At 35.8% G+C, this 20,647-nt stretch overlaps 1 protein-coding gene across 1 annotated transcript; it reads left to right on the forward strand.

Annotated features, from left to right (window-relative positions):
* Window positions 1–11: 11 nt before the first annotated feature.
* On the forward strand, window positions 12–19,878 carry LOC131793165 (chromosome transmission fidelity protein 18 homolog). Its single transcript, XM_059110572.2, has 24 exons — window positions 12–178; window positions 759–953; window positions 1,422–1,729; window positions 2,642–2,737; window positions 3,470–3,522; window positions 3,790–3,934; window positions 5,699–5,878; window positions 6,889–6,921; window positions 8,444–8,541; window positions 9,990–10,113; window positions 10,299–10,344; window positions 10,750–10,831; window positions 12,022–12,115; window positions 13,493–13,591; window positions 14,248–14,569; window positions 15,204–15,256; window positions 15,632–15,802; window positions 16,357–16,506; window positions 17,240–17,370; window positions 17,865–17,949; window positions 18,281–18,339; window positions 18,945–19,059; window positions 19,367–19,418; window positions 19,512–19,878. The coding sequence occupies exons 1-24, from the start codon at window positions 82–84 to the stop codon at window positions 19,625–19,627; spliced, it is 2,904 nt and encodes a 967-aa protein (XP_058966555.2). The 5' UTR covers window positions 12–81; the 3' UTR covers window positions 19,628–19,878.
* The last annotated feature ends 769 nt before the right edge of the window (window positions 19,879–20,647 follow it).

The raw sequence follows: 20,647 nt of genomic DNA on the forward strand, positions 1-20,647 counted from the left end.
TTGGCGGGAACCACGTAAAGAAAGATCAAGATGGCACTGTGAACTGATTATCCAAGAAGTTAACCTTGAATCGCGAAATCCATGAGTATGGAAGAGTGGGAAATTCCCTATGAAGAGGATGATTTTGAATCTCGCTACGCGGATGAACTGGACATGCTCGAAGAATTCGATGAAGAAGGTGAGATTCTTCTGCAATGAATATGTCGAGGACGAATTGAAAGAGGTTCCCTTGAAAGTTGAAATGTCGGCATACTTCTCGGAGTTGGGTATTATATCGGGCTAAATTTTTGAAATTGATAAATTTTTGCTCCATTGTATCGTGAGCTCCTGATTTCAATCACTCCATACAGTTGACTGAAATGTCGATCGATCAGTTAGCTGATGGAATCTGTAGAGGATCCTATGGAATCTGCGATCGAACAATTTGTAATGAAATGGTAATTGTACCTTTCAAGCAGTAAACGAATTAGATACATTTTGGGGCTCGTATGTTTTTATCGTCGCTTAAAGAGACACGGCCAGCCTAATTGCATCAGTAATTCATGAGAAAATGCTCCAAAATCAAAACACAACAAACCAACTAATACGCCCCATTCCCCTTTGTAAAGGAATCTCTGTTTTTGGTTCCATAATAAGGATGGTGCACAGGGAATAGTATTTGAGCTGCATACAAAATTAACGATGAAATGTCACTGATGGTTATATCAGTCTTTGATGACCTATTTTATTACCCTTGTTCATGTGTTTTTGTGTTACAGTCGTTGCCCCATCTTCAAAAAAAGGCTTAAATTTTCATAATGTCAAAGAAGCAGTTTACAAGGGAGTAGATGTGGATAGTGAGTCTATCAATAAACGCACCGAACAACCCAACTCAAAAAAGCGAGATTGTGATGAGATGTTCCTGCCCCTCTTAGAGGATGATGAAGATGATGAACCACATCCTCTTGATTCAGGTCTGTACATTAGCTAGTATGCAGTTAGTGTTCTGTAGTTACAACAGCAGTACTCTTTACAAATATTGGAAAACTTTTATCCCTGCCTGTGATTCCTCCTTTCCCTCTTGTCATATAGATTGTCCTTTTTTTTTTTTGTGAAACTTGCAACATGTAAGGTTCTGAAATGGTTTCTTTGATACTGATGGTATGATGCATTATTTGTAATCTGTACTATCCAAACCGTTCCACTGGGATCAGTTCTTACAAAATGTAACTGCTAAACAGTCTTAGAAAACTAAACTGTCTTTAGAACTTATCTGCTGTAAACCCCATACCTGTGTCTAAATGTTGTTGTTTAATCCAGACAACCCGTAAAACACACCCCTACAAATAAATTCCATATCAACTTAAAAATTGAACAATGGAAAGGGGAAAATAAGTTGTGACTTGGACTTCTATTATTTTGTTGTCTTAACATCTTTTTAGCTCCTTGTAAAAAGAAGGCTCGTCTCAGCCCAAGCAAAAATGGTGCAAGTCATGAGGCAGATTACCATCTTCCCAATATACGAAGTCCACTTAGAGAGCTACAACCAAGTTTAGACCAGTCTCAATTTGTGGCCACCATGGACAGTAGACTGAATGAAATTGCTTCAACAAAAGCAGAGAGAAGGAAGGTGTTTCAAAGACCCCCTATGAGCTGTGAATCTGTCTCCATAACAAGAACAGATGGCCAAAGGCTTTATCTGTCAATCAGGCATGAGAGAGAAGAGAAATCTGATGGGTTGGAATCTAAGGTATACTGTCCAACATCTAATTTCTTGTTACTGTAATACTGCTAGATCCTTTATCAAGATCATTAGACTAAAGGAAATAATTGCTAACCTAACAAGCTTTGATTGTTAAACAAATTCTCCTTGTCATTACTAAAGAAAATGCACAGGGAAGAGTATGAGGAATATTGATACTGATGATAGGGTTTAAGGTGTTAAGTGAGCCTTGGAAAGTTGCATAAGAGGTACATGTGGTGATAGGTGTGATGCAAATGCTACAGCAAGCATGGAAGAATCCCCAGGACAAAAAAAAAACAATTGGGGGCTGCTAAGAGATATGTACTACCTAATGCTTTCAAAAGCCAGCCGTAGGAGACCCTTTCGAAAATTATGTCCTAAATACATGTGGCTACTCTAAAATGTCCCTTTTCAGAAGCACATTACTCAAATTTCATGTGGCATTTGTGCAATTTTGGTCATAAAATACACCCTTATGGCTGAAATTGTTTTCCTTTCCAAGCAATAACCAGTAAAATTTACTGCCAGTAGTACCTCTAAATACTGCCTAAACTCCCTTGGAATTCTTGAAAGTTCAAGAGCTGAAAGGATTGCCCTATCAGATTGGAAATTTCTTTTACCAATTGTTCTTAAATTGAGGAAGGATATTGTGGTAAACATTAATTTCAATGCAAAATTGTTACATTCATGAACAATTGTAAGGCAAACTGCAAATGATATATGCAGTCATTAAATTTTTTTTGCAGAAACATTGTGGATACATGTAAATTATGTACTAGCAGTATTACATGTACTTGAAAAGGCTGAGAAGATGATAAAGATCAACTTTGAAACTTAATATACAACTGAACACACGCCATATTTCTGTAAATCCTCCTTCTTTTAAACAGAAAGAACAACTTTTTGCTCTCTTTCCAGGGATTGAAAAAGAAACTCTTTAGAAGGGGAACAGGAAATTCGCTTCAGTTGCTGTCAGTACCATTTTCTGTGCTACGCGAAAGTGTGGAGGAAGAGGTATGTGCATTGTAAGTTTCATTTTCAGATAGGAATATCAAATCATACATCTTTGTTAAATCTTTATAGCCATCACTAGGACAGTATTACAATAAAACCTCCACTAAGCAGACCCCCAGTTAAGCAGAAACCTTCTATTAAGCGGACACTAAACCGGGTCCCAAAATTAATGACTCATATTTCCTTTCATAACCAACCCCAATTCAGCTGCCACCTCTATTAATTGGACACAGACACTAAATTAAATTGTATTTGACAAATTTGGATCATTTAAAACCTCTATTAAGTAGGCGTGCTGCACGTAATTTTTGCACAAACTTTGAAAGAGTCAATGTACTGCAGATATTATTGTTGCTGTTTTGCTGTCTTGTTTTTGCATTATTACCAGTAAATTAAAGTTGGTAATGAAAGGTAGTGAACTTGAACTCTGGATTGCTTCGTTAGCAACATGTAACTTTATCACAGTACAGAGTAACGGTTGAATGTTAATCTTTGACAATTATTGGAAAGTGGACCTCTGGGAAGCAGACACTTGGCAAGGGTATATGCATAATAGATGTTTCACTGTAATTTTAGACTAAGAAATAGACTGGAAGTGACTTTTTCTGTGATTGTGTTTTTTCCCTTAAATTTCAAGAGAATGTATTTTTGCCTAAGGTATGTAATGAAATTCATAAAATACCACTGTAAAATGTGCTTTAATCTTTTAATCCATCTTATTTGTTCTATCAGAGACGGAGAAGGACAATTGAGGAATCAGAGAAGCTAACAGAATCTTTACAAAGGTAGTCTATTGAATAACTACAGAAACTGAAAAATTTAAAATGGAATTAGAGAGAGTTTCAAAAGTAAATCCAATGGGCAATATATTTTGTTTATATTTTATTTCCTGTAAAAACGTTAAAGATTAAGTGATAATGATACAATTGTACTTGATAATGCAGTTAAATTGTTCTCAAACTATTGTTTGCCCAGTATGCTTCCCCTACATGTACATGCACATGTACATTCTTGGTGATTCATAGATTAAGTCTCGATTTTATTAACTTTAGAATGCTTGATGATGGTAATTCCAACATTGAGGAAGTTGAACTGAAAGAACCCAGCAGACATGACAACCATCATAGTATTCCACAACATTCCTTATGGGTTGAAAAGTATACCCCACGATTTTTCACAGAATTGCTCAGTGATGATGTGAGTAGTGTGTTCTCTATCTAATAGCTTGGTTGTTGAAAAACTCTCCCATAAGGAACTGAATTTAGGACCTCAGGATTTCACCTCCTGATGCTCAACACTGAGCTATGGAGACCCCAATGGTGGGCCAGGGATATAGAAGTTCATATGAGACATGCATTCAGGATACTGCTGGGATCTGCAAATTCCTAAAATCTGTTTTAACACTGCCAATGCCTGCGCACCAATGAGATATATATAGCTTAGTGTTAGAGAATTTGATCACAAATTCCAAAAGTCTGTCTTCTTGCTTGGAACAATGAGTAACATCTTAATATAACAGCATCCAAGCTTTAAGGTGATTCCTCAGAAAAAAAAGTTATCAACAATTTTATCTAAACTTTTCTTAAATGTTTGTTATCGATGCCAGTTTCAAAACATACAATAACAAAGATAGGTCTATAAATGCAGGCGTTTACACCATAGGGATGTCACAATTCAAAGTTCTCACAAGGACATCAATGCACTAAATTTCAGAGTAATAATCTGATGACAAACACGTCAAACTAAAACACAAGCCAAAAATACCTAATCTAAGCGACATTACATAGAGTTAAGCTAAAACAATAATTATTACATTACAATGCAAGAAAAGACAAGTGCACAAAAACCTAACAATAATCGATCAAATAATAAAACAAAAACAACAAGAGGAGAGAAAAATATGTTTAGCGATTGTCCTCTCTGTACACCTGAATAGAAGTCACAAATGAACACAGTAATTAACTACGCAGATAACTCTCTCGCACTAACTCTCTCTCTCAAGCAACAACACACGAGGTACTATGATAGCCCTTTTGATCTTACATGTCACTAATGTCTAACCAAACTTAATCTTTAACTTAAAAACAGTTACAAGGTTACTGTGCTTGTTTAGGAGATATGATGGGCCAAACTTAACCCATTTATGCTTGTACTGGCACTAATCACATGTGTCATTACATCGATTCACAGTACATTTTGCTGCAATTGGAAGCAAGGGTTTTTAGAGTACCACTTAAAAAAAAACTTGATAGATGGAAAGTCTTGAGTGTATGGAACAATTTGATATATAATTTGTGGGAAAATGATTCAAATTTAAATGACATTGACTCAAAACATTCCTCAAGTCATTCCTTTCAAGGTCATAATTTGCATCTTTGAGTAATGGGCTTCATGCATGCTTTCAGCTTTATCTTTTTTTCCCTTGTAAGAATTTATTTTAATTTCCCCAATTTAAAGGGGATGAATTGTACAACAAAAATATGAAGAAAAAAAATTTGATCACCATGCTCATTCAAGAGCTATAGACCATCATACCTCTTTACTTGGTCCATTTATTGAAAGCAATGCTGTGTTGTTGGAATTTGTGCAGGCTTTTTCCCCTGATTATGCAATTTTTATGGACAGTAGAGGATGCGCTGTGCAATACTTAGGAATCACCTTAAATATATTTCCCCTCTTAATCTGTTTCACCATCAGTGCCCATGTTGCTCTGTGACTACTCAGTAATAGATCACAGATGATGTCAAAACATAGCGAGAACAAAAAAGTGACACATTAGGTGCAGCTCTGTTACAGAACTGCATGGTGGCATGGCATCTATTTGTTTAACAAAATGAAGGAAAGAAATTTCATAATGGTGAAGTTATTTATGGGTCTTTCCTCCAATAAATCACACAGTGTAAGGCATGTACAATTTAGCTTAATGTGTACATATTTTAATATTTGTTTTTTCCACTCAAGGCTATAAATAGAACACTTTTAAAGTGGTTAAAACTTTGGGACAAAACTGTGTTTGGAAAAGGGCAGGACAAGAAAGTCAAGGTCAAAGCTGACCAGGCAACAAAACAAAAGACCTTTAACTCTACAAAAAACAACAAGAAACAGCAGTTTACAGGAATCCAAGATGAAGCTGACTGGAATGTGAGTACCATCGATGATATTGCATGAAAAGTATTTTTACTTGAGGGGGAAACATTCTGTCATATAGTGACCATACAATTTTTTCAAATTGTTTCATTTACAATTGAATCTCAACAAGGAATAAGGAGTTTTCACATGATGCAGAGGCACTGATAGATACTTAGCTCAAGACTGCAAACAGTTCTAAATACAGTATTTGTGTCTTGATACAAGCCCGAAAATGATTAAACCGTTTAGAATTCCATGCCAAATTGATTTTACCATAGGCAGGGTTCAATAAATTATAACAACCAATAGGCATCATATTTTCTGTAAAATTCTAATTCTTTGGTGAAAAATCACTGGTAAGTGAACTTTTAGCACCCTTACCAGCGATTTTTCACCAAAGAACTAGAATTTTACAGAAAATATGATGCCTATTGGTCGTCAAACTGAAGTAAATGTTGCTGTCATGTTATGGTGAACATTTCATATCAGGCAATAAAGCAGCCAAGAAATGTTTCAAAAGCTTTCTGGAAACATAAACAAGTATAAGTATATTATAGGTACACCATAAACATATAAATTTTTTATAAATAAAAAAAGATTTCTTAAGAAAAAGAGTAATACATGTGCTGACTGTGTATTTATTATTGACAGTGGGGAAAAAAAAGAACCTTGACAAAAGCCTAGACTGATTCACGCTAAAAGCTTAAAAATTATTTTGAACCCTGAACCCAATGATACAATATATAAATATATAATATTCACTGTTAAAAAAGAGTATCTTTGTTTTTGAAGAAGTGTCATTCATTATTACTTGCAAGGATTTTTTTTGACACTGGCAACTTTATATTTTATTTTCTTCAGAATATATGTTAGAATTTAATGGTTATGCTGGAATTTTTGTACTTGCTATGTATTGGTAAAGGATTTGTATGATATCCGTATACCTATGTTTCCTTGATTTTCATTTGTTAAAGCACAGTTGGTAATATAAACCCTTGCTCACAACAGATTTTCTCTTTTAGCAAGTTGATGCCTCTGGTCGGCCTGTTCACAAGGTATGGATTAATGTGATGTCCAGAGGTAGTAATTTTATTGTCTCTCACATTTAGACAGACTGGTTACCGTAATTTCCGGTCGTTTACCCGCACGGCCGATTACCCGCACCGGCCGATTATTGCATATGGCAAAAAAAAACAGTCAACAGATTACCCGCACTGGTGGATAACCCGCACGTTGTTATTCAACTTTTTGGTGGCAAAAACGTGACATTAAGGTGATACATTTCAGTCTTTTAAAAGTTGTCTGATCCAACTTTCGAAAACTTGAAAGCGTCTTTGTCGAGTTTAAAGGTCAAAGAAATTCAGACGCGTGCACAATTCTGTGTCAATATCAGCATGTACTTTATTGATAAGATTATACAGTAAAAACGCTAGCGGCCCATGCCCAAATCTCAAAGTTTCGTACTTGACAGAATGCGAATTTGTGGCCACATTTTGTGCGAGCGATCGTTCAGCGCCATGTTGATTTGTTGAAAAAAAGCTGGGTGAGTATTAAAACTTGAATTATAAAGTACTGTCGGCGATTTCTGAAAAAAATCGATATCTCCGGTTCTATTGGGCCTAACAAGTCCCTTAAAACGGGAAAATTCTCTTTAGCTCAAGCTAGTGTTAAATGGAAATTTGTTACTGATGCGCCGGATATCTATGCATAATTTTTGTCACCATCAAGGTTTTGTTTTCACGCATGCCGATAATAATTTGTTCGTCGCGCAACTAATTATGCGTGAAATAAACTCGAGTCGGCATCATGTTTTCGTGCCGCTTTGCGGCACTATTAACACAATAAAATTTACTTGAGAGGTGGAAACGCATGTTGGTGATATTTTTTTTCAATTCAACTACCACTGGATTTTAAAATTGTCACATAACCCGCACCTCCCTATTACCCGCAGTGGCGCGCGTTTAATGCAAAATCAACAGATTACCCGTGGGTAAACGACCGGAAATTACGGTAATTATCTAGCTGAATGATTTACTGATCAATAATATACATATTCAATGTGCTCAATCACTGAGTTCCAAAAGATGAAAAGGAATGTAGAAAATTAAAATTAAATGCTGATTATTATCACCTGACAATATGCCTATTGTTCATATGGAGGCAAATGTCTTAAGGATAGTTTGGAATAGAATGCATTGAAAAACAAAGGTTAAAAAAAAATTCGTAATTTGTAAATTCATTCACACATTTTGTAGTTTTTTAAAGTTGTACTTGGAATTATTTGATTACCTATAATTCTGCCTAATGTGCCTTCCTTCTAGGAAGGCTGTAGATACTATATTATGTTGTTGTGTAAATCCATAAACCTTCCCCCAAGTATGTTGTGGTTTTAAAAATAGTGGACAGTATTTTTCCAAAAATACTTTACAGCTTTACAGCAGTAAGTGCATTTAGTCCTAAACTGCCTTTTACTTTTACTTAGCCAACAAACGGATTGAGTTAGTACATGAAAAACAGAAAAAATTGAACTGTAGCAATCCTTTTAGGTAAACAATAAAAAAATCTAATACATTTTAGGTGGCACTGTTATGTGGTCCTCCAGGACTCGGTAAAACAACTCTATCTCATGTTATTGCACGGCATGCTGGATACAATGTGGTTGAGATGAATGCAAGGTGAGAACTGTTATAGCTACAAAGATCTAACTGACAGTTCAAGAGCAAAGCAGAATTGTGATCTTCTATCACCTTTTACTGAAACGTCATTTGTTGGGAATAGTTAAGATCTTTCCCTTTTGAACTAAAAGTTGTCAGGCGACAACATTTTTTTCTTAAAACAGATTTATATTTGTAATTTGTGACTCAGTTGATCAACCAAATTATTTTGTTATGCCCGCACCAGGGCTTGAAATTTAAAAAAAATTCTAAGTCACCTTTTGGTGACTATTGAAGGAAAAATGGTTGCCAAATGCAAAATGCAGTCACCAGATAGTACAAGAACAGAGACTCAGATTAGAGCCTCATTTAATTGGAATTGTTGTTCAGCTTGTGGAACTAAACATGTTTAAAACATGTTTAAAACATCCTGCGGTAACTGCTGCATGAGATTCACGCTCTGAACAAATGTTTTTGAAAGGCTTTGAAATGCTTCTTGTTTGCATACTAATAACAATCTTGCTTCATGGTAATTTCTAGACTGCAGTAAATTACGAAAAATCGCTCAGTGTATTCTTCTCTTGTGATAAATAATTCATGACTTTCGATGTAGACTGGTCTCACTTGATCAAGCCCATGGTGAAAGAAAGCATGTGCTTTGAAATCCGGTTCCTTGCATTGGAATCTGTGACAGAACACTTTTAAATTCAGTGGTCTTTCAACAAAATGTTGCAGTCACCATGTTGAAACTGCTGCAATGTTGTCTCGGAAGTAATGATTTGAAAGCAATTTCAAGTTTTAACTTAAAGGTAAACAGACTTAATTTGCATTTCCTTTAGCAGAAAAGCAGAAACAAGAATGAGGAAATTGTTTCTCACCTATAATCTTTTATTTATGAGAGGAACATAGTCACCAAAGTGGTGACTAAACTTGAATGTTTAGTCACCAAGTTGTAGTCGCATTGGAGACCTTATCAGTTGCAATTTTGAGCCCTGCCCACTGACTCAGCACCACAGTTTTTATAGAAACTAACCTCCTTTATATCTTTTTTCAGTTTTGGTGAAAACATTTTGTTAGATATGTTAATAAAGATGTAGCTCTTGGGTTTCAATAACGTGATTAAGTCTTCCAAGCTAATGGCCCTTACCTCTTTGAGCTTCTCCTAATTTCTGTGGCATGAGAAATCTGGAATTTTTCCAACAAATTGATTTACATTTTAAAAGCAGCAACATTTTTATCATAACAAGGTCATCCTAGGTCCCTCTCCTGTTCAAAGGCTTGACAACCAAGCATGCAACTGTAAAATGAAGTATTGTCCTCCAAGCTGGCAGTTTGTGAATACCTTTCTATATTCTTGGGCAGAAAGTGGCACCATGAGTAATGAATTGTGTCACCTAAAGCCAGAACAAAGACCCCAACCACATCTTAAACTTAAATGAACACATATTTGTAAAATTGTTCTGTTTTAGTGATGATCGCTCCCCAGAGATTTTCAGGAATACCCTTGAAGCATCTACCCAGATGAAATCTGTACTAGGAGGCAATGAAAAGCCAAACTGTTTAGTAATTGATGAAATTGATGGAGCACCAGCTGTAAGTTTAAATTCCCCAAGTTAACTATGTGTACTTTCTTTGTTTTATCTACTTATTGTGATGTCGTTCATGATTATTAACAGCTACATAAATTTCCATTTTAAGATTTACATAGTGCTTCTTAAAGCGGATATCATATATTTCCACTTATTTACTGAGATTGTTCTCTGCTCTTCTTATAACAGCCAGCTATAAATGTCTTGTTATCAGTTGTCAAGCAAAAGAATTCAGGTACTTGTCTATTCTTTACAATACTGCAAATTATGTTGAATCTGTTAAATTTAGTCTTTCATTTACTTATTAATGTCATCATCCTTGAAACAAGAACGCATTTTTAAGTTTTCTTCCCTTTAAATTTCAAAGTTCTGGAATAAATTATATTGTGAGAGGATTCATAGTACCACTCATGTAATCTACATGAAATATGTGTCATGAATCTATGACTTGAAGTTGTAATTTTTAGAGGTTCTTATAAGTGCTTTTCAAGAGTGTCCCAAGTCAGTTTTAATAAACTTAACTCATTCATATACAAAAGATTTAAGGTCTAAACAACTGGCTGTGACAGACTCACGGAGCAGCTGATTAATCTACTGACACAGCTCTGTAGAGGTTATTATGAAGCAATTATCTTTACAGACACTGATCCCAGTCAAAAAGGAAGAAAGAAGAAGAAAAGTGGACCTTTGTCACGGCCAATCATATGTATTTGTAATGATCAGTAAGTTGAACAAACAATTTTAATAGATTTAACCTGCAGCAAACAAGGTTCTCTCAACTGTAAATTCCTGGGAAAATAGGAAGGCTTATTTGTTAATTCTTTTTTTCACAAGATGACACTGATGCTTTACTGCTGGGCTTGATCTTTAGGGCACATTTTCATTAAACCTTATGGAACCAAACCCAAAGTAATCACAAAAGCCATCATCATAAGAAAGAAAAAATATCCTAAGGAGCCCACGAGAACTTATTTAGTTAAACAAGAAAACTGTCCAAAGCTCTCATGCTAATTTATTTTAAGATTGAACTTTTTTGTAATGCTTACCATGTTTTAGATACAGGAAGACTTTTAATAGCTTTTGCTGCATTGTGGTGAGAAACAGATGCCTGGACTTGTGTCTCAAAAACAAAAAAATAAAAACATTGTAGAGCTCACCCAACAGTTTTAATCTGATTTATTCGGATTAAAATTTGTTGGGTGTGCTTTACATGTCTTGTATACAGAAGGGCTTCTTGTTTTCTATCTATACTTCATAAGATAAACTTGAAAACGCAACAATGATGTAGAGCAGAATTTTTTTACAAAAATGATCAAAGACCACTGAAATCAGCTTTTGAGAAAGCTCCATTTTGGTCAGAGACATAGCCTGATTCCAGTGCACTGACAATCAAAGGGGTAACAAGAACTGATCAAACTAACTGTCTCCATGATGATGCACCAGACTCTCATGAATAGCCAACTATGTAATGGTCATCCCTAGCGGAATTAGCTTTCAGATCATTGGAGTTGACATGTCCTCCTTTAATTTTAAAAGGACATTCTCCTTACATGTATTCTATCTGTGCACTGTAATGACTTGGTGACTGTCCTGTAAATAAATAGATTATTTTTGATAGATCCAGTACCTTGTAATCTACATTTTTCAGCTTGCTCAGGGTTTATCTTATGCTCTTTCAGCTCCCATAGCAACTATGGAACCTGGAGTACTTATGCTGACAGGCAGTCCCCTATTCCTCTAAATTAGAACATTTTATGATAGGTTTACACAAGACTAAACCATTCCTCTCTACTTTCAGCTGGCAGATCTCTTATCCATTAGTGGCATTAAACTCATGAATTATACTTTTATTTCAACAGTAAATCCTGATTGATCTACCATGCATGATTAAATGTATTTTGTTTTGCTATAGATATGCACCTGCTCTTCGTCAGTTACGTCAAGTGGCCTTTGTGGTAACATTTCCACCCACTATTCCCAGCCGCCTTGCCACTCGTCTTTTAGAGGTAATCCTGGATAGAAATAGGTTGAAAATGTCAAATCATGATTGATTTTAAGGATTTTCAAGATTCTTTACAAGGTCCTAAGATTCACCCTAAAATCATTAAGGATCTCACAATGCCTATGTGTAGCAGTCTTGTGGATATTTGAATATCTTTCAAGCCTTTCACTCCTGAGATCTCATTAGTAATTCTCCTGACTGTCTGCTACACAATTTTTATGATGTTGGTTTGGAAAAATTGGCATTGGATCAACTAATAATCCTAATTGACATTTTTCTTCATTCTCATCTCTGTAATATTGATATCATTTCAAAATTGTAAGGAAAATTCTTTCACTGTCTTTCATGGGAGGTAAACTGTTAAGTCCTTAGGTTGATCTTCTAGAAATCCTTGTAGAGATTTATTGATATTCTTGATTTGTAAGGATCTTGGTAAAATAAAGAGTCATCAAATATTTTTGTTGACTTTCATGTTGGTAAAAAAGGCTGTCTCATTACATGAAGGGAACTTAATCAAGTGATATACACTATTAACTATCAACTCTTAATCACTTTCAGTATTCCCACAGACACATGACTGTTTGTTATTACTTAGTTTCCTGTTTGATGTATCTGCTCAGGAGTTTATCAGCTTTTTTTTAAATAAAAACTGATAACAAATAGCATGAAGTTACTGATAACCTGAGCCAATGCAAGTGGGTCATATCCTATCTGACTACTACAAGGAAATGAAAATAAATCAAAAGTGAATAAGTGACAAGATTTAGAATGATTTATGTGCCGATCAATTTTGCTAATGATCTATTGGAGCCTCAGCTAATGCAAGTGGGTCATGTCCTATCTGAATACTACATGTATTAGGAAATGAAAACTAGATTGAAAGTGAATAGCTACAAGATTTAAAATGATGTATGTGTTGATCAATTTTTCCTAATGATCTATTGGAGGAAAAATGCATAGAGGATACCACCATTAACAACATATGAAATAAATGTTGCTGTGGGTCTGTACAGTAATAGATCCTCAAGACATCAAGATGTGGTAAGAACATCAACGACACACTTGGCTAATCCTCATGTGCCACTTTTTGTACTTACCACATTTTGACGTCATCTGTGATGTATTACTCAACAGATACACAGCAATATGGAATCTATTTATTAGTTAGAGCATGCTAATTTGTAAGTACACCGTACAAATGCATCACTATCATTATTATTAGAATTTCTGTTAGTAAAGCCAGGAAGGTGAGGTAAAGTTTAATGTGATTGGTAGACTTGACTTGTCTCTTGATCTGACCCTGTGTATGAAACATACAGTAAATAATCAACTTCGGAATCTTGTTTTACACAATGATGATATATCTTCTCCATGTGTATAGATATCCAGACAAGAATCAGTTAATACAGACATGACAACACTGACATCTTTATGTGAAAAAACTGATAATGACATCAGGTCATGTTTAAACACCCTGCAGGTTAGACATGAAACATTTTTGTTTGACCTATAAATATTCTGCTAGAATTTTTTACATGTATCTGCATCATTGTGAAAATGGATGCTCAAACTGCTCTCTCAAAAAAGCATTGTAAAACTCTCCGAACAGTTTTAGTCTGATGTTTACACCAGACTGATACTTGTTTGGAATATTTTACACTTGCAAAAAGTCCAACTGGAAAGACAATAGAATATTTATTTTAGTGTTTGACTGTTTAAAGCATTTATGCTGGTATTATGTTATTTGTTAGCCACTTATACCATGCCTCAAGGTTACCTTTTTCTTTCCCTTTTTCTCTCTTGAGGAAAGTATTCCTACATGAATAATAACTAAACTACAAGACTGAAAAATTTCAAGTTATCATTGGGTCAACCATGGGCACTAGAGAATAGATACCATACCAAAACTTGCTGTGTGAGTCTGGGAAAGATCTTTTTTCTCCATTATGTACCTGTACCAATATTTATAATTACTGAAGAAAAACTTATTCCTGGGCCATAGGTGTAGGAACAGCAATTAATGTTCACCTCTCAAAGGGATAACACTCGTCACTATCATACAGCATTACTTTCCAGCCTCCTAACTTGCCTCTCCTCTATTCAAGACCATGTTAGACTCGTGTATTCTCTTTGCAGTTCATTCAAAAGAGGCATGGACAAGTAGGATTACAGCATGTCCAAGCTACGGACATTGGTCTGAAGGATTCTCATCGCAGTCTGTTCTCAATCTGGCAAGAAATCTTCCAACTTCCCAAACCAAAAAGACGTCGTTTTGCAGACATTGCAGACATTGAAAACCATAAAAGTTTAGCAGATAACAGAGGAATGCCCTTGGGTGAGTTTCAGGGAAATATGAGCAGTGTTGGTGAGCAGAGAGGAATGACATCACTGGCAAGTCGTTTCCACACAGTTCTTCATTCTGCCATGTCAAATGGGCAGTATGATAAAGTAACACAAGGTAGGTTGCTGTTGTATACTTTCTATCAGCAAGAGTGGCCCAAGGGAGGCTTGGAATATAAATCCTCCCCTGCTACCCCTTCACAATTTCAAAGTGAAATAAAGTAGATTTATCAAAGGAAACATTCTTTAGAATTTAATAAACTTTCATTTCTCTTCATTCTGATTGAAAGTAGATTCTTCCTCCCCAGTTCTTAGATATAATATCCTCTGAGGCTGGTCATAGAATGTAAAATTCTGGCTGAGTGAAATTTTTGTGAGGTATTTGAGATGTCTCTTATAGTGACTGACATGCTAATGAGAGCTGTTAGAGAGTATTTGTATTCCATGTGCGACTGTTTGGCATATCTTTAACCCTTTAAACCCTAAGAGTGACCAGCATCAAATTTCTCCCTACTGTTATACTGCTAAATCATTCATCAAGATCATCAGATTAAAGGAAATGATTGCCAACCTAAGAGGCTTTGATCTTCACATGAATTCTCCTTGTCAGTACCAAATGAAACATGGGAAAGAGTATGGAGAATATGGATACTGATGTTAAGGGTTTAAGATGGTGGTAATGTGACTGCATAGTAAATGGATGTACAACAGACAAACATGCTAACCTAGGATCATTTCTTGTGATTATTCAGGACTGTTTGAGAATTATTTGCAAGTGAAATTTAAAGATCCCAGATTTGAAGTGGTAAGTGGAAAAAATTTGACTTACTTACTGATAATGGCAAGGGCATTGTGAATGATTAATGAAATGACTCTAAGGAGTCCATACAATTTGTTACCTGATTTGTGACTAGAACTATGAGGTTTGTGGTGACCTTATGGTTTACATGGTGGACTTCAGATGGGACTTTTGTCATGTCTTTGTGTCATGGTTTTGGACAAGTCGTGTTAGTTTCATGGCTTTTTTCCTTCAATGGGAATAACTGAGTACTTGTAAATTGTCAGGGAAACTTACAAAATGCAGCATGGGTGGGGGAAGGGGAAGGGGGTTGGAAGTATCTTGTGTTATAGAGGTATCCTATGCTGTTGGATTAGTAATGCTTCTTATTTCTTTTAACAGGTGGTTTGTGGAACAGAGTGGCTGGAATTCTCTGACTTCATTGAGCAAGCGGTGATAGGGCGCCAGAGTTACATTCTCCAGGGATACAGTCCTTTTATATCAGTGGCATTTCACTTGTTTTGTGCAAGTCAGTCACACTCAAAGCTTAGCTATCCCAGCAGTCAATATGAGGTAACAGAAGTGTTTATAACACTGTTTATGACCACAATCCAACCCTCAGTTTATATGTTATCACATATTATTAAAATTAAGAAAATTATCAAATGGTGAACAGTTGGAAGAACCTTTTTAATTGTAGTTGGGAGTGTAAGTTGTGAGATCATGAGGGTTGAAGGAAACATTCCCCCCCCCTCACCCTGTAGTCTATTTGAGGCATGCATAAAGAAGGAAACTTAAGAAGTGGTTTCTAAGATAGAAAACTAAAAAAAATGGTTTTTATAAACCTGAAGAAAAGAGAATACCCATGAGTTTCAATGACAATTGTGAGACTTTAATAATCTGCTGCCTCATTTTAGATGCACTTGATGTAATGCAAATGCAAATGCAACTCTTTTGAAAACAATTTTGATATTTCAGTAAATCTTTTAAGAACAGACACCTGTTCCTGAAGTAAAGCTGTTTGATTGTAAACATTTGACCAAGGGTAGTCACTATTCCATTTGTTCAAGATCATCCATTTATAAAACAGTAACAAGACAGTTGACCTGTTTATTGCTCACTTTCAGAGCCACCTTAAAGAAACCAAGACCAAGAACCTTGTAAATGCTATCAAGAATGAGTCATCTCCACACATTAGGAAAAATATTAGTCTGCGAATAGCCTGTCTGGACTTACTTCCATTTATGTTGGAAGTAATCACCCCCACATTGAGACCTGTAAGCATATAATTTGTATTGTTCACTTGAAATCAAATCAAATCATGATATTTATTACACACAAAAATACATAAAAGGAAACCTCATAGGTTATTGCCATTAATGATGCCCCCTAAGACTCTTAAGGGATTGGTTACATATGGATGACAATATTTTTAGGTTACTCTGTTCTGTTCAGATTCCCCAAATGGCACTGAGGGAAAACAAGGGGAGGTTGGGAAAAGTTGTTAGACAGTGATGGAGTCGTAAAAGGAGAAAATTACCCTGTTCTTCAGGATTTGTTTTAAGTTTGTTCAAAAACAGAAAAATTCTCTGAGACTTAATAGAAAAGGTAAGACCAAGGACCCTACTCCCCCACTAATAGGTAATTGTAAGGCCAATAAAGGGTGTGTTTTGGAAAGGGTCCTCTCAGTCGTCAAGATCATTCTAGGAGTTATGAAAACCAAGAGAGATCTACTGAATAGAGTGGATCAGTTTCTAAAGAAACTGTGGTGCTGCTTCAGTAAAGGGTATAACAAGATAATTTGGTTTTATTAACTGAGTTAATAATGTAAGTTAGAAATACGCTTTCTTTCTTTGGTTTTATTAACTGAGTTAATAATGTAAGTTAGAAATACGCTTGAGATGTCAGCTTTAGAAACTCTTTACAGTGGCCAATTAACATCATCAACTCAGTTGGTAAAACCAAATTATCAAGAGATATATTGAGTTGTGTTGCCTTTTTTTTTTTCAGGTTAACACTCAGTTGTTTTCAGCAAGTGAGAAAAAACAATTAGCAGAGCTCATTGATACCATGATAGCCTACAATGTGACTTTCCATCAAGAGAGGAATTTTGATGGACAATACACATATGTTTTAGATCCGTGAGTGTTTGTAGAACTCCTTTCATGCTGATAGTTAGTTGTATGTTCACTGCTAAGTTGATTGAAGTTACATCCTGGGCTTGAGGGTTTTTTTCTCCTTAAAAAATATTGTTGAAAACTGAACCTTTATTTGGATAGAGAAATCTTAACACCCAATTTTGCAAGCCTTCCCCTGAACCCTTTAACTCCAAGAAGTGATTAACTTGTAACTTCTCCCTATAATATCCATACATTATCAAGCAAATAGGTAATGAGAGTACTCAAACTTATCAGGTAGAAGTCGTTACCTTGGGTGCGGCAGTGAGTGGGGAGAATTAACAATCAGATATTGGGAGTTATAGGGTTCATACTTCACTTCAACCCAGGGCAGAAGGTGACCCAGTTACCTCCACAACCTCTTGAAGACCATGAAGGTTATAAAGATTCTGATTTCCTCTTCAATTCTGCTCTAACCCTGCTGAAACGTGGAAGGGTTTTTTTTTCTTGTACTACAGAAACGTAGAAGAAGCTGTAAAATTTCCTGGTTTGCCTCGGCACAGGCAGTTGACGTATGCCATAAAGCAGCTTATAGCACGAGAGGTAACACTACTCTTTTTTTCCTTTTCTACTTTAAAGCACTGGTCTTCAGTAGGGTTTTTGTAACAGCAAAGACAACAGGACCTCAACTGGACGCTCTATGTTATAGAGTTAGGAAGTTTCAATGGAGAGAGTCCACAGTCAAACAACATTTTCATTTCCTTATTTGTTTTATTAAGTAACGTATTTCAGGAGAAGGAAGTCAAGTCCATCTAATAACATTTCTTTGGTAAAGCTGTTGTAACATCACTTTGAAACTGGAACACAACAGTTTGTGTTCTAAACGATATCTCTGAGAGAATTTACTAATGCATTTGGGATCTTTGTGATGCAGATTGAGTTGGAAAAAATGAGAAGAGCTGAGAGAGCCTTTAAATCTCGTGCGGATGAAAGGTAAGGATTGCGAATCCATTTTGATTACCTCATAAATACCAGTGATAAGACACTGGTGCTTTTTCTTTTCTTTCTTGAACATCGTTTCTGTGGTTAAGTCAATACTGTATTGCAGTATCCTCCATTGACCACGAGAGTTGAAACAGTTAACACACATGTACTGTTGAAGATGGGAGGGGGGGGGGGAGGGTTGATGGCAAGAAATCTCAGCAGGGAAAGGAGAATGTCGAACTATCTTTTTCGAAAAGCTGACCTCAACAAGACTGGAGTGAAATAATCAGCAAGAAACTCCTTCAACTTGTATTTAAACTTGAGGAGTAAAAATAATTTTGATAATTCTTTATCAATGTTATACTCCCATTCCACAGTTCAATATTCAAACTGTTACTGTAGATCTGTTTTCTTTAGAGTTCCCACCACTACCGCTTTGTTTGCTGAATTTAAAGTAAAATTTGCATTTCCATTTCTCTGTGTTTCAGTTGGAAAGGTTGATTTATTTGTAGCTCAGCTTTAGCCCATCACTGGAGAAACTTATCAATCAGGTGTATACTTAAAGATTTGAAGATAATTTTCATGTATGTGCCATTGTTATTTTTCTTCCCTAGATATAGTCCTCCCATAAATACCAGTGACTCCAAGAAGCTGGAACAAGAAAAATTAAAGAAGCCTGTAGTTGTTTTGTCTCTGGATACTAGTAAAGCAAAACCGCTAGAGACAAAGGTACCGGAATCTCTGTTAACTTTCCCCCTTGTGAGTGGGCAGACTTGTGATAGGAAAGTAAACTTTAGGTCTATTGAATTTCTGACGAACTAACCAATGGACAGATGAACATAAGCAGGAAGTAATGGACCGACTGACTGACTCGCCAACTGGTTGTTGAACAGAGGAGGAATTTTTTTATGCTGATCTGACTATTAGGTTGATAGACTGACTAATGGCTTGGCTTGCAGTCTTCTTACTTTTATCAAAACGATCTTATCGCAGTGAAACAAATGATGCTTTGTTTAATTCTCTTCCCTATTTTCAGCCTGTTTTAGACTTCTTTGGACGTCCAGTGAAGGTTAAACCTAAAGACACAGGTAATATCTTCTGAGATGTAAACCTAGGCTTGACACTACTTTTGAAATTAAAAATCTGAAGCTTCCACTCTTGTTTAACTTTTTTCTTTCCAGGAGACAAAACCAGCTCGCAGTCAGCTCGATCACAGCCAAGCCTTATTTGGTTTCGGTTTAATGAAGGATACAGCAATGCTGTTCGAAAAAGCGTCAAAGTGTTGGAGTTTCTCTAAAATAAAATAGTCGCAGTTGGAATAATAGGCAAAATTTTGTTGAGAACTTTTCAAATCATCTTGCATGACAATTTCAATTAGTTAAAGGGATGAAACGTGAAATAATAATTTGGAAGATCCCACATTGACCTTAACAAATGAGGGGAAGAAGATTTTTCAGCCATTTAAACAGCGTAAAATTCTTGTTGTAAATTGATTGTTCTATGTAGCTGCTCCTGACGAGATTGAGCAATAAAAATGTCTTATTTGTATGGATTCAGTGGTGGTATAATATAACTTATCAGAGTTTCCTTTTATCTTTGAACACATACATGTCGATCTACGTATGGTGTGTTTTGTTTTCCTCATTTTTTCTTGATGAACAAGAAAAAAGACTCGTACTACTCATACTCCTCATACTCACACTCCTCTTCAAGAGGAAACAATCTCTCATTTCTTGCAATCAATAAAGCATCCTCTACTCTAAGAACATCATAAAGCATACATGTGGGAAAATTTTGAAATCTGAATAGAGATTTCGGAAGCAAAATCATATACGAAAACACAAAGGAAGAGTGGATTGAAACGAGATCCCGGACAGAGAGTCAGCTCGATTGATTCATCAGTCTCAAAACGGAAAGGATTCGAGATCTCTAAGGGACAGGGCTGAAAATGTGCCTAGATCTCTGGAATAACGGTTGAAACGTCTTGATTAGTTATCACTCTGACCATGCTAAAATTCCCCAAATGAATAATTGACAATCACGTCGGTATCCGGTGTACGTCCTGGGAGAATTTAGGAGTAACCTAACTGCACCCTAATCTAGTAACCAGATTGTACCGTGTAACTGAAATGTTACAACCGCTAGGCCGTGGAAGGTCTGGATTAGAGACTACTTGCAAATTTTTAACTAGTTTTATATTTTTGTGTGATTGTAATTTAGTATTTCATAGGGCCGAAAGGAAGACTAAAGTAGAAATTAAGAGATAATTTATTAGGCTGTAATTATGTACCCAATGCAAGTAAATTGTAAATACTTA

The sequence above is a fragment of the Pocillopora verrucosa genome, chromosome 8 (genome assembly GCF_036669915.1).
Source record: "Pocillopora verrucosa isolate sample1 chromosome 8, ASM3666991v2, whole genome shotgun sequence".
In the NCBI taxonomy this organism is placed as follows: Eukaryota; Metazoa; Cnidaria; class Anthozoa; order Scleractinia; family Pocilloporidae; genus Pocillopora; species Pocillopora verrucosa.

What these genes read in the sequence shown, in the direction of transcription:
- LOC131793165 (XM_059110572.2), top strand. Translation starts at nt 82, where the DNA reads ATGAGTATGGAAGAGTGGGAAATTCCCTATGAAGAGGATGATTTTGAA. An exon ending in AAGATGAAGCTGACTGGAAT is followed by an intron (nt 5,879 to 6,888) that starts GTGAGTACCATC and finishes TTTCTCTTTTAG; the next exon opens with CAAGTTGATGCCTCTGGTCG. An exon ending in GTATGATAAAGTAACACAAG is followed by an intron (nt 14,570 to 15,203) that starts GTAGGTTGCTGT and finishes GTGATTATTCAG; the next exon opens with GACTGTTTGAGAATTATTTG.